This window comes from Schistosoma mansoni, chromosome 4 (assembly GCF_000237925.1).
Source record: "Schistosoma mansoni strain Puerto Rico chromosome 4, complete genome".
Lineage (NCBI taxonomy): Eukaryota > Metazoa > Platyhelminthes > Trematoda > Strigeidida > Schistosomatidae > Schistosoma > Schistosoma mansoni.
Genome location: NC_031498.1, coordinates 12675982 through 12690014, shown reverse-complemented (window position 1 = coordinate 12690014; position 14033 = coordinate 12675982). Strand labels below are relative to the sequence as shown.

At 34.3% G+C, this 14033-nt stretch overlaps 1 protein-coding gene across 1 annotated transcript; it reads right to left on the bottom strand.

Annotated features, from left to right (window-relative positions):
• Positions 1–10079: 10079 nt before the first annotated feature.
• Positions 10080–11357, bottom strand: Smp_042980 (mevalonate kinase). The gene has a single exon (XM_018796860.1). The coding sequence runs from the start codon at positions 11201–11203 to the stop codon at positions 10226–10228; it is 978 nt and encodes a 325-aa protein (XP_018651959.1). The 5' UTR covers positions 11204–11357; the 3' UTR covers positions 10080–10225.
• Positions 11358–14033: the final 2676 nt, after the last annotated feature.

Sequence of the window (14033 nt, the reverse complement as noted above, 5' to 3'; positions counted from 1 at the left end):
ATGATTCAAATTAACTTGTTTAGCTTTTTGTCCACTTTAATTCACCTTGTATTCATTCATTGAATAATAAGCATCTTATGAAGTAATATTTTGTATGACAAGATATTCTATTTTGTATAGAATATGTTATTTGTAAATATGTATACTACTGTTCATAATTCTTATTCATGTCAAGTGGAAGATTTATTTGAATCTGATGATTGGACTTGACTTTCACGGTGGCATCATATGAATGAGGATGCTACTACTTTTTTGTACTCCACTATTTATACGTACTAACTTATTCAAGTGTGAGTCTGTTTATCATCAAGTCGACCATCATCATTATTAAATGATTGTCATGAGCAACGTATAACCTGGTAAGTGTGTCGACTGATCATGTCACCACATGCCATTAGTAAAGTGTTATGAAATTGTCAAGGTAAGTACAAGAGTAGAAGAAGTAGTAACAGTATCAGTTATAATAAAAAATGTTCGAGAAGAAAAATATAAATTAGTGAAATGAAAAAAACTTATAAAGTGGTTAGGTAATTTAGAAATTTAAAATCTATTGGAAGACAAAGCAAATGTACCTGCGCCATTGTGAACGATTTTGAACCATATCACCCAAAGTCTTTAACTATCTGGTTAAGATAGTCGGGCAAACTCATTCGTTGATTGTAGGAAATCATTTTCAAATCTGATAAGTAGTAAATGAAGCCATAATAGATGTGAGACCATTTTTTTATCATATGATTTTGACTTCTATATAAGAAAAAAAAATTGACATCAACTTTCGTACTAGGTCTTAAATGAGAAATACTGGCACAGAATTTGCTTTTATTAATAAAGACTATCGAATTTTTCAACCTGCGACTGTCATATTTTATCAGTCAAACACGTAGAATAACAACATTCTCGTATGGTATCTGGGTTAATCTATATTATGTGTTGTTTTCATGTGTCATTTTATTGACTCGTTTAGGTTCATTTACTCGGTTTCGGACCACATTTTTTCCATATAAGAAGTAGTAATACTTATTGAACTATGCAAATCGAGACAAATGGGTTCGACGGTCTGAACCTGTGCTGGTTATTATTACTAGTAGTAATGGCTCTATCCAATATTATATGTTTATTACAATATGGAATGCTCAGCAGAAATAACGACGCATAACTTTAAAAAACGACAAACTAAAACTTCTAGATTAAACCATGTAACTAATTTTCCAATAAACCAACCGTTATTTCCATTTAGTAATAGAAATTAAAAATGCATAATATACTAATTAAATATGTCCAGTAGTAATTCATAGTTGAATTAGGTGAATGACTGATTAGATGCTCAACTTTGAGATCAACAGGCTAGATTACTTGAAGATCGACTTTGTACCGACCAAATTGCGAAACTACAGATTATTGTTGAACAATCAATTTAATGAAACTAATCTCTGTACATCAACTTCCTTGACTATGAGAAAACGTTTGACAGTGTGGGGAGGGGAACGTTATGGAACCTTTGACACTAAGGTGTACTTGAGAAGATCGTCAACATCATACAGAATCCATACGACGGACTATACTGCAAAGTCGTTCATGGGGTTAGCTCACAGATGCATTATAAGTGAAGATCAGCGTCGGACAAGGTTGCTTACTCCCTTTCTGTTTCTTCTGATGGTTTACTGGATTATGAAGACCTCCACATCTTAGGAAAACCACGGAATACAATGGACAGCTTGTATGCAACTAGAGGATTTGGACTTCGCAGATGATCTGGCCCTCCCATTCCATAAACACGAACAAATACAGATGAAGAGAACTAATGTAGCAGCAGCCTCTGCAATAGTAGGCCTCAACATACACAAGGGAAAAAGCAAAATCCTCAAACACAACACGGAGAACGCCGACACAACCACACTTGATGGCGAAACTTTGAAAGAGATGGAATCTTTCACATACCTGGACAGCATCATCGACGAACTAGGAGGATTCGATGCAGACGTGAAGGTAAGGATTGGAAAAGCAAGGGCAGCATTCCTACAGCTGAGGAACATATGAAATTCAGAACAGTTGTCCGCAAGCCTACACTAAAGTCAGAATCTTTAATACGAACGTCTAGACAGTTAGTTCTGTTGTATGGAGCTGAAACGTGGAGAACTACTACAACCATCATCAAAAAAGTAAAGGTATTTATAAACAATTGTCTACGTAAAATACTGAATGTCTGTTGACCGGATGCCATCAGCAACAGCCTACTGTGGAAGAGAATAAACCAGCTTCGAGCTGGAGAGGAAATTAGGAAGAGACGTTGGAAGTGGTTAGGAAATACATTACGGAAATCATCAAACTACATCACGAGGCAAGACCTAACTTGAAATCCTGAAGGGAAACGGAAAAGAGGAAGACAAATAACATATTGTAACGTTTATTGAATTCGAACATCAAAAGAAAAGCTCAGGACAGTGTTGGATGGAGAATGCTTGTGAGCATCTTATGCTCCTCTACGAAGGTTAACGGGCGTAGGCTATCAAGTAATCTATAGTTTTCTTGTTTTTACTCAATAAGTGATAAATAGTACAATATAAATTTATAGAAATTCCAATTTTTCTCTTAGTTATGGAACATCAATATATTGTTTATCTCGATGCTTATAAATGTTCAATAAAAATTTACCATAATATTTCTTGTTTTCTTTTTTTTCTCATTCTCTTTTCCATTTTCTCTTTACAGGCTTGTATCTGTTCTTCCTCTATACTTAACATTTTTTTACGTGAATATCGTCATAGTGGTTAGTAGCTGTTCAACATGAATAATTAGTTACTAACTAGTTAGTAGCTGTTCAACATGAATAATTAGTTACTAACTAGTAACATTTTCCTGAGAATTATCGATATATATATATATATATATATATGGTTGTCTAAAAACCACAAATTGTAGAATACATTACAAAGATATTCAAAAGCAGATTCATTTGGTATTGTTTTTATTTCATGATTAATTTATATTGTTATTATTATTTTTATTATTATTATTTTTTATTACATATCTTCTTACACTTTATATATATACGTATATATTTCTCACTAGTTTAATCATTTACTATTATCCATTATTAGTGCCAATTTCACACAGTAGTAAGAATATGATGTGAATTTTGACGGTAAACGATTATAAAACTAATTATTGTCAAAAAAACAATACCTCTTTCATTTGTTATACTTATCATTCTCTGTTAAAGGAAACACTTATTTTCTCCTATATATATTTGTTTTATTGATATCACCTTGAACATTCTTTTTTTCTTTGAAGAGTCCATTTCTTTTTTGTGATAGTTGTTTACTCACAGATTTTTTTATTTTCTTTCTATCTTGTTATTTCTCTCCTATTTCTTGATTCTGCACATTTCCAGAAAAAAAAAAGAAGAAAAGACATGAACATTGCACAGAGTTATCGTTATTATTATTATTTTTATAAAAACCGAAAGAAGAAATCAATTAAACATTCACTCTTTTTTTTTGTCTTTTCTAAACTTCACTGCTGCTCATCTTTATTCAATGGAGGGAAAATTACAAATTATCAACTATTGAATTGTTTTTTTCGTTTAATTCAATGTAGATCTTCCTATTTATTATCATAGTGTTGTGTTTTGTTTGATTTCTTTTTTTTTCTAGATATTTATTAAATAATTTATGATTTGTTTATTTCCAACTATATATACAACCATTGTTCTCTATCATCATGATAATAATGATGGTGATGATTAGTTTGTAAACTGATTTTATTAACAATTAAATCAGTATGCATACATTCATCAGTATTATCTGGTTATGTACTTCTGTTATTTGTTTGTTTTCTTCGTTTGCTTCTTTTCTTTCTACTTATTTACTCACATTACACGTAAATGTAGATTTTTTTTTACAAAGAAGTATGCGTATCACTTTGTTTACTTTTTTTTCGGTGTATATACACAATCATTACCATCATTGTGCGAAGTACACTACATATATATAGACTACTTAGATATATGATTATATTGATAATGATAGTATCTACGTTTGTTTCTTTTCTTTGTTTCCTTGTTGGTATTTTGCATGGTTACTTAAGCATTATTTGCACAATAAACATACTAAAGTATTGTTTTATTTTTTAAACAAGATTGGATTTTAGTATAATACATAATCTTTTTTGTTGTATAGTTCATATTTTAATTTATTTTACCTATTAGGGTTTGTTATTGATTGTTGCCTTATGACTACTGTTAGTACTATTCAGTGTTCAGAAGATGATATATCGGATTATGTTTGATGATTTTCAGTATTATGTAATTAAAAATAAAATCGTTTGATTAGATAAGTGTACATTACATTAAGCCCCCAAATGCCCTGGTACGGCCGAGAGTGGGGAGAGTCCGCTCTCCCTCTAGAAATGCTCTCACATGGCCACGAATATATAGCCTCTCCAATGGAAGTCCTACTCGTTGCCTTCTCTTGGCGGAGGTGTTGTTTACGGAATTGAGAAAACGAATGTGAATGTCCAGAGCTTTAACCGGGTTGGTGGACACGGTGAGTCCACCTAGTGGAGTTGGGAAATCCTGATTCCAAACCAGTGATGCACATGATCTCCAGTATCCTAAGGGAACAAATGGCGTATGAATCAATCGTTGGTGACCGGCTACCATGGGACTGCATCTCCTCACGATGGTCCACTGCATTGTGGTTTAGACCTTTAGGTCAAAGGCTCAGGGTGTGGCCCCTAAGAAAACCATTTGCTTCGGTTTGGGCACCTGGGCAGTATCACAGCCCTCACACAAATCAAATGAGATATGTGTGGCGCATATATATCTGGTGCTTCTTTGTACCAATATTTATATGTTTAAATAAATAAATAAACATTCCATTAAACAACAGGTAGCAGTTCAACTAGTCTTAAGCTACCCTTCAGTTACTCTTTATCCCCAATTAACTCGAAAGGGAAATTCACAAAAGTCTCTTAAATTGCTGATCACCGACTATAATTGTATTCCTTTATAACAAGGCAGCATTTTACTCTGTCGACTAAGAGGTTCTTTGTCTATCATCCAAAGATGTACAAGAAAGGTCAGTCAGTCACAACGTAGAACTTCGTACGTACGTATATCAGTTCGAGTTGCCATACCACATGAGCACAGAGATGCAATTGTCGATTCAAATCCCATAGTGGTAGAAGTAGTAAGAGTATAAGCAGTAATCCGAAAGATTAGGGTTTAAAGATGTTGAAGTATAATATAGTGAAATAAATTTGGAAAGAGAAAAAAGATAGACATGAATAATTCAGAAGATTAGAATTTGGGAGAACATGAAGAGTGGATGTGCCTTTGCCATTGCAAACGATTTTCAGCCATGTCATTCAAGATCTCTAACCATCGATTGCTATCATCTCATGGATCCCAACCAGGTAGTCTACACCTACCAACATGGCTCAGTCCACTTGTCAGTGACTTCATGGATTTATGTCACGTTTTGGTCTGGTTGCCTCTAGCTTTCTTTCAGCCTACTCCTACATCATAAAACATCGCTTGACGGGGCAGTCGGTGGTTGGTCATACGTAACACGTGTCCCAGCCATCTCAACTGATGAAGTTTTACGACTTCATAAATCGGTTTGCCATCCTTTCCTAGTACCCGCTTCCTAATTAGTGCATTACTTACTCGGTGGTCTCACGATATACGAGCAATGCTTCGAAGACACCTATGATCGAATACTAGTAGCCTAGGAATATCCTCTACTCTAACCGGCCATGTTTCACTGCCATAAAGTAGGACGGAACGAACTACTGTACAGTAAACCCGTCCTTTGGTTGCTAGACGGATAATTATTGAGGCTAATTTTCGTGTTAGCTCCGTACTTCTTGGGACCTTACCGCCAGAGACAGAAATCCGTGGGACAAGGCGAGGTGTGCATTTTTAGGGTCCACCTTTTCTAACCCCACCCTTCCTTGTAGAAATGCAGCATCGCTGCAGATGCTGGTTGTCTGAAGGAAACATCTTACTGCCACCACACCTCTATACAGTCAGCAGTACCACTTCGCCTTCGGACCTTGGGTTCGCCGCTTTTGGTCTTACCGCTCTTCAACTGACCTGTCTGGTATGGTAGGACCATGAGGAACGATTGTTCCAGCCAGTGTAACTCTATTAGTTCATTACGATATGCAAGCCCGACCACCACGTCAAAGTAGCAGCGACAGTCGGGTTGTATTTTATCCAGCATTTTCGTAAATTTTTCTCTTTATTTAATAGGTGACTAGTGTGTGTTGTAGCACAATTTTCACTGAAGATTCCATTTTATTCCTTTAGACTTGTGCATAACTGTATGCTACTGTGTACATGTCAGTGCACCTTAACCCATCAGATAAAATACACAAATATGGCAAAATCTAGGTATTGCAATGAAATCGGCGGTAAAGATTACGTCTCATTACCCAGAGTTTTCGCATTAACTAAATAGAAAAATGGCTAAGAATTTTCAACGCATCACGTATATTAAACATTAAAAAACATTGCCGATAATTCTGTATTATATTGTTTTCCCTATATTTTCTTACATTAGATATGAATGTGTACATGTGTTAAAGAAAAGGTTTGGCGTAGATGTAAGAACAGTCCACTTATCCTAGAGAAACAAAAAGAAATCGAGACATTATTATCCAACTGAGAAATCGCTCCTGGTATAGCCGCTGAATTATTATTTGATATTGATCATAGATAGCCATAATACCCATATTATACATATCTATTTATTGTATATTATTAATTTTATAACCATATAGGGAGTTTGAACTTTTTCTTACAACTTAATCTCAAAAATGCATTGAAAATTACTTTTAGTTGGTTTTCTCCGTAATTGCATTTCAGCCCAATGTTCATTGTTATTATTTGTCTTAAAAATTATCTCAGGTAATGGTTTTTATTTATTTCGTCACATTTAGCGATGATTTTTTTCTTTTAATTTTCATTTTTCAATTACTTCTTTATTGGATATAGAATATAGGAAAAATTCAATTGGTTAATTCATTTGCAAATCACATTCGAAATATCTTCAAATTTTGTTTCCACAGTCTTTTCTCTGAATTAAATAAATGTGTTTATGTGTAAAACTCGACTGACCAGTCAATAAAACGAGTATGAGTTGGTGTTATCGGATTGATTTGTTGGAAAGTTATAATTATTTCATTGTGAATCTTCATATAAAAGTGATTAAAATAAGACATACAATACCATCTATCTTAAACTCAAAGTTTAGAAATCGGTTACCTAGTCTCGTTAAATAAATGATATCCTAGACGGTCGAGCAATATCCAGGATTGATTGGTGTTAACCTTGTACACTGTAAGATCCTAGATCAATGGTCTGAAGAGTAAACGTTCGCGCGCGAGACTGATGGTACCGGGTTCGATCCTCGATGGTGGGGTCGTAGATTCACATTATTAAGATGTCCAATCCAAAGACGAAACAGCCATACAGTGACTTAAAGTTTTGTCTAGTTTAGATCGGTTCATGTTCTTAATAATATCCTAATTTGTAGATGTGTTACTTTTTGAGTGTACTTCAAAGGTCGTGAATGTTAATGTATCTGTCGCATATCACTTCCATATCCTTAATTTGTAAATCTAATTTTGACGTATTTTGTCCATACTCTTTATAGTTATCAAATGAACAAACCTTCATAACTCATTTCCACTGAATAGTTTAATTCATGAGTCGATTTAAACTAGACTACCACGGGAAACCTGGAAGCACTGGACGACTATTTTATCCTAGTATGGGACTCCTCAGCAGTGCGCATCCATTTGTTTGTTATTATTTACACTCTCAGTTCCCTTTGACGTAGGTTCAGATTTTGATTAGCTTCTAGTACATCTGTTAGCGAAGCAACTTTATTATGGACTACTATAAATGCGACTACATAGCGCTAGTAATTGACGTCATTGTAAAGAAAATTCTCTTCACTCAACCGTCTTTATTCTGTTTAGTGGTATAACTCTTGCGCTGGAACTCTTTTCAGTACTTCTAAACCTTTTTTAACTGGCAAGTATTGTTTGTACTACTACCTAATACACTGCCATCAATTTGACAAGCACCCCTTTTGGATGAGAATATACGCCAAAAAATGTAAGAATCTTGTGGTAAAACCCAGCAAATTGCAACTATGTCTGCAGGTTGATGAAAGTTGTAAACTCAGAGATCATTCTACAGACATTTACAAGCTGTTTTAAGCTAAAGCGATAGACGAAGTAAGGTTTATAAGATTTCCGACAGTCAGGTATTTTTCGTATGACCTACGCGGTGACCGAGTATGCGTATGTTATAAGCCTTTGACAACCTACAAGCAGGTGGCCATTTTCACACATTTAATATACAGAAACCTCATCATCATTAGCTGTTTAGGTTTGCTGAAAAGGAAGCTGTGGTAAATTTGTCCCGGAGTTACTTTTTTTCACCGATTGTATGGTCTAAGTGGCTGACAAGAGCCTTTCACTACAGATCGAGGTGCCAAAAATTAAACAGAAAGTACTAAGAACCTGTTACTTAGTCTATTGGCACTTTTTCATGTCACCAGGGCATCGAACTCAACAGATTCAAAGCGCCCACCTACTCAGTCAAAACTCGATTTTTCACGCCACAGTGTGATACTAATTTACCAATGGATTCAATCGAAACCTGATGTACTTTTACAAAACTATATATGCCCTGTACGGTGAATAGATGAAACCAGGATCTTTTTTCTCCCGATATCATTCAGTTTAACGAATTTGCCGTTACCTTTTAGTGTCCTAGTTAGTGCGACACATTATGCAGCCGTAACTTTTACATTTTTGTGCATTAATAATTCGATCTAACGTGGTCTATATCAAATAAGTCAGTATCCAGAATTTTCGTCATACAACCGTTTTTCAGGTATTTGGTACTAGAATATTTATGTTTAAAATATATTTTGCCTTGGTCTTCATTAAAGTACTACAAGACGATGGCAATGAAAAAAAACTACCCCTTGAACTCAAAGAAATGTGATTGCGTACGCATTCGGATTGTTAAACAGTACGTCTGTGTTAAGACTGGGAGAATTAGTAGAATTATGAGACCTATTACCTGTTGATTCAGGGTATTTTTATGTACTTTCTAAAAAGTTGGTTGCTATCATCGTAATTGTAAGTTCTTATTTGAGTAGTTATATCTTTATCGTTCACAATACACAGTAAGTTAATCATAAACCAGTCACTCGGTTTTGCATCACAAATTTTCTAGATATGTATATATTAAGATCTATTATTTTTTGTGAATCATGGTAAAATATTTTATATATAAAGCCACATGAGTTTCAAAGTCTCAATAAAGTACGAAATAAAAGGTTGTTTAGCTGATCATCCTGAAGTTTTGATTGTCAGAATATAAATGAGTGTGAATATTGAGTAGGCAAGCGATCGACTGTCGTATGCAGTAGGTTTGCTAGAGGGCTCGTAATTAGTTGAGGCATAACTAGAAGGAAATCGTAACAATTACAATCAACTTAACAATAGTACATATTCAATATCATTACCAATCAACCTAACTTTACACAATGAACATAGTTTCAATAATTCCAATACTTAGTCAACTTAACATCTCTTTAAGCCGATACTGAAAATAGTACTACGCGGCTTGAACTACCTCGACAACTTGTTTTCTACGGTATCGATTCAAAAGAGCACGGATAAAAAGGAGTCACCACCAAAACTGCACATATTAATAGAGGTGATCAGTGGAAAAGGGATAAAAAATTTTAACACTGTGAAATGTGTCCTCTTTACCCAGTTCCTTATCTTCACGACCAATCAAAACGTATTTCCCTAAACGTATGACGCAGATTATACTTTCAACAAATACTGTAATTTCTTGAATTTGGTAATAAATTGTTACTACCCTAATCATGTTATCTCGTACTCCTATTTTAAAGAGCTAGAATATAATCTATTAAAAGGGGATTTTTTGTGTTGGACATAAAACTGAACTACTTGGAAATTTTGAATGTACTGTGGTAAAACATATGGATAATTGATAAATAAACTGACATATACGGTTGCCTGTGTGCCAAAGTTATCTACTCAATATATCCGAAGAACAATCCGTAAATATCCATAACTAATGGATAAATTCATCAAATCAGACTATCAATATTTCCACTGTTGATAAAGTAACCTTACTTTTGAAATATTCATGAAGAACAAGAATTTATAAAAAATGAGCGCTATATTTCACACCAGTAGCTTCAATAGAAGTAACTTTAGCCCATAAAGAACGTTTATGCCACCTGTTGATAAGATCATTTAGTACTGAATTATCATACTCTACTCCTAGAATAAATCCAACTACACAACCCCCAAAACCTGCTCCAGTGACCTTTGCTGGAATACCAACTTGTTTTAATTCTTCAATAATTTCGTTTGAAATAGAATGTGACACTCCCAATTCTTCAAGCAAATGTTGATTTCTAACAATATGACGAGTAAGAGATTGACTAATTTCCCAGTTATGTTTCTGATTCAAAATATCAATTACTTCGTCCACGATGATACCTATTTCTTTGAAAATGGAATTTACACACGTTTTATCTTCCTTCCACTTATCATAAACTTTCCGTACAGCGATAGATGTGGAACGAGTAATGTTAGTATTGACTATAAGTAATTTGATAGTATCAGAGTTTGAAATATTAATTTCTTGAAATAAAGGAAGTTGATCTTTACGGAAAACTATAGTACCTCCATATGTGCATATTGTACTATCTAATCCTGAAGATTTTCCATGAATGATGCATTCAGCGTCTCTAGCCAAAGAAGATACTAATTTACTCTGAACCCTATCAATGTCCCAAACTTGTACAAGTGGATAATTGTTAGTTAATAATAGAATAGTAGCAGTAGCAGCAACTGAAAATGCACCTGATGATCCTAGACCACATCCTCTAGGTATATCTGACTGAATTTCTACACATATGGTGTTATTTCCATTAAGCAGTGGGAATTGTTGATTGCTATATTCATCGCTTCGTAATTGCATAGCACGAATAAACAGATATACCATAACACATGTGCTAACAATGATAGGTGAATCATGAAGAGATTCATGATAAGCACAATCAAAAAGATCTGATACTAATTTCCATGCGCAATCCAAAACGGATTCTTTATTTGAAACAGAATGAAACATTCTGATTGGAATGTGAATGCTATTTTCTGATAAATCTTTAAAATCTATAATAATATCTTCACAAGCTTCATTCTTAATGGTAACTGGTAAGTAACACCGTAGTTCAATTGCAGTAGCGACAGCTGGATAACCGTATACAACAGCATGCTCACCAAATATATGGCTTTCGCAGGAGCAGATACACAAACTTCTTCTTAAATGATTGCAGTTAATGTTATCTTGATGGCAAATAATTCATAATAAATCTTGATCATGTAAAACTAGTATACCAGGAAAAGAATAAGCGATGATTATAGTGATTTAGAATGGATAATAATACACACGAAAAAACTATCTTTAAAGCACAAATGACTTAAAATCATCAAGTTTCAAGAAACCAACTAAGTATTATAAGCAAAGATGGACATTGGCTAACAGTGGAATTCAGGACGCGCGTTTCGTCTTAAAAATCAATGGGAAGATTCAAATAAACAATACCAAGTGAATTCAAACTTCACCCCATCGCACAAGCAAGTGGCTATCAGGACTCAGTGGCTGAGTGGATAACGCAATGGCGTTCGAAGCGAACGGTACTGGGTTCGAGTCCCATAGTGAACAACTCTGAGATGCAGGTACATCCAGGTGACGAGTCCCAAATAGGACGAAACGCGCATCCTGGATTCCACTGCTAGCTACTGTCCATCTTTGCTTATAATGCTTGTGAATTAAGGCTATATCGAGGCAATACGCACAGTATGCACATATGCCAATAAGAGACTGATCAATTGCAGTCCTAAAAATCAATGGGAAGATTCAAACAAACAATACCAAGTGAATTCAAACTATTAAGTATGTTGAAAAATCAATGAACTATCAAGAAGTTATAAACAGCAAAAAAGTGGATACTTTATGAAGCCTCATTATGTATTATTTACTGGTGGGGCAAAGGCTTTGTGGTTGGATATATTTTGCCTTTAGCTACTGCGCAGCCAGTCTGCACTCCGCTCCAAATACTTCGGTTTGGAAAATCAGGTAGTACCACTAATCATCACATTTACAGTGTGATTTGAAGCCAGGTATCTCGTAAATGGGTTAATAATAGTTAAAATTTGTTGTTTGGCCACTGATCTTAAAGTAATAGCTTTCCGAAAAGTGATAACTGACAACGTATTATTAACTTTATTGTTGGAAAGTATGAAATTACCTAACAAGAATTATAGAAACTAAAGAATAGAACAATTTGAGTGCTTTCTCAATCCATAAATACGACGATTGACTGAGACATTTAAATAGCTGAAAAATATCATTCGACTTGGAGCCATACTTTTGTAGAAAGGCTAGTAATACTGTCCGGTCATTCAAGTCAATTTAGTTGGAGTGTAATCTCGACCTAATATCTACCTCTGTTATGAACTAGTGTCAGAAACAAAAACCTGTTACACACTACTTAGCCGTAAATATGTATAATATGGGGACTTTTTGTTAGTGACTTTAGTTCCAAACAGTATTTCTTTCTTAAAAATAACTTGATAAAAGCTTAATATGCTCGCTTACAAATATATAGGAATAGTTCTTACCATCGAAAAGTAAGTAAAATATACTGCTCTAGGTTTGTGAACTGGACAATGAACTAGAACATTAGCTGTTTTATATCCTGGCTGTTAATTACAAGAAAAATCGCGAAAAATATGACAAAAAGGACATAAAATTAAGTATCATGAAGGTTGCAAAGACCTTTAGGATCGACACGAAAACAATAGAACAGCTATTAGCTAAACTACAGAAAATAAACTTACGATTTAGATAAGGGCGAACATAAGGTGTCTAAAATTTGATAAAAAAACCCACTGTATTTATTGTGAAAGTAATGTCAATAAACTCACTTTCAAATATCCATATGCAACAGAAATAAGAGATTTAAAGCAATATAATAGTGTATAATATCAGCTGATATATCCTATATGGATCCGAAACTTCAAGTTAATCTTAACCACCTAAAGCACTACGATTTAATACAGAATATTAAACCTCCCAAAAGCCAGTAAATTGTCGGACCTTTACCACAAATGCAAAGTAGGCTAGCTGTACACTGGGAAAAATGAATTAGCCTACTGAATCTAACTTATGTCGTTAGAAGCGTTCCATTGGTCGACAGTGTACAATTGCGTATATCAATAATTATGCTAACATCTTCAGTAGATTAGTTGACCGATAATTGAGAAGTTAAAAGATATCTGTGTTCTATTTTTGGTGTGCAATGACTCAAAAACTGAAAATGTTCTAGCTAGCTAGTAGAGATACTTTAAACATTCCAGAGAAGCAACAAATCACGCTTGATAGATTTTTAAGATACACAAAAATCAAAATAACGGTCTTTCGAAAACGTATCAGCTCAGCGCGAAGAAACACTTTCATGTGAGACATGTTATTCCTATACAAGAATAAGAGGCTAACACGAGGTTTGAAAATTTTGGGTCTCCTTCTTACTTTAGAAACGAAATCCAGTCAAAACATCCAGAGATATACAATTAAATGAATGATCATCTAAACGTAGAGTCGCTGATGTATGAGCCTATAATGAACACCTTTCCGTTGTGCATAAAATCATTTCAAAAATACATTTCGCACTGTAATATGCTTTGTTTTTATTCCAACGATTTTGTTTGAGGATAAATTGGACTAAGACTTTATTGGGTTCCGACAATTATTGTGAAAATCTTATATGAGGATTTTAACTGTCTAGTAAAATTTATTTGGCTTTTGAAAAGCACGCGTCCTAGTATTATGCATCAAAACATTCACTTCCTATTATCCACTTATCTGAAAATTATCAGTGTGAGGTTGTGGGAAC

What these genes read in the sequence shown, in the direction of transcription:
- Smp_042980 (XM_018796860.1), bottom strand. Translation starts at nt 11,203, where the DNA reads ATGTTTCATTCTGTTTCAAATAAAGAATCCGTTTTGGATTGCGCATGG.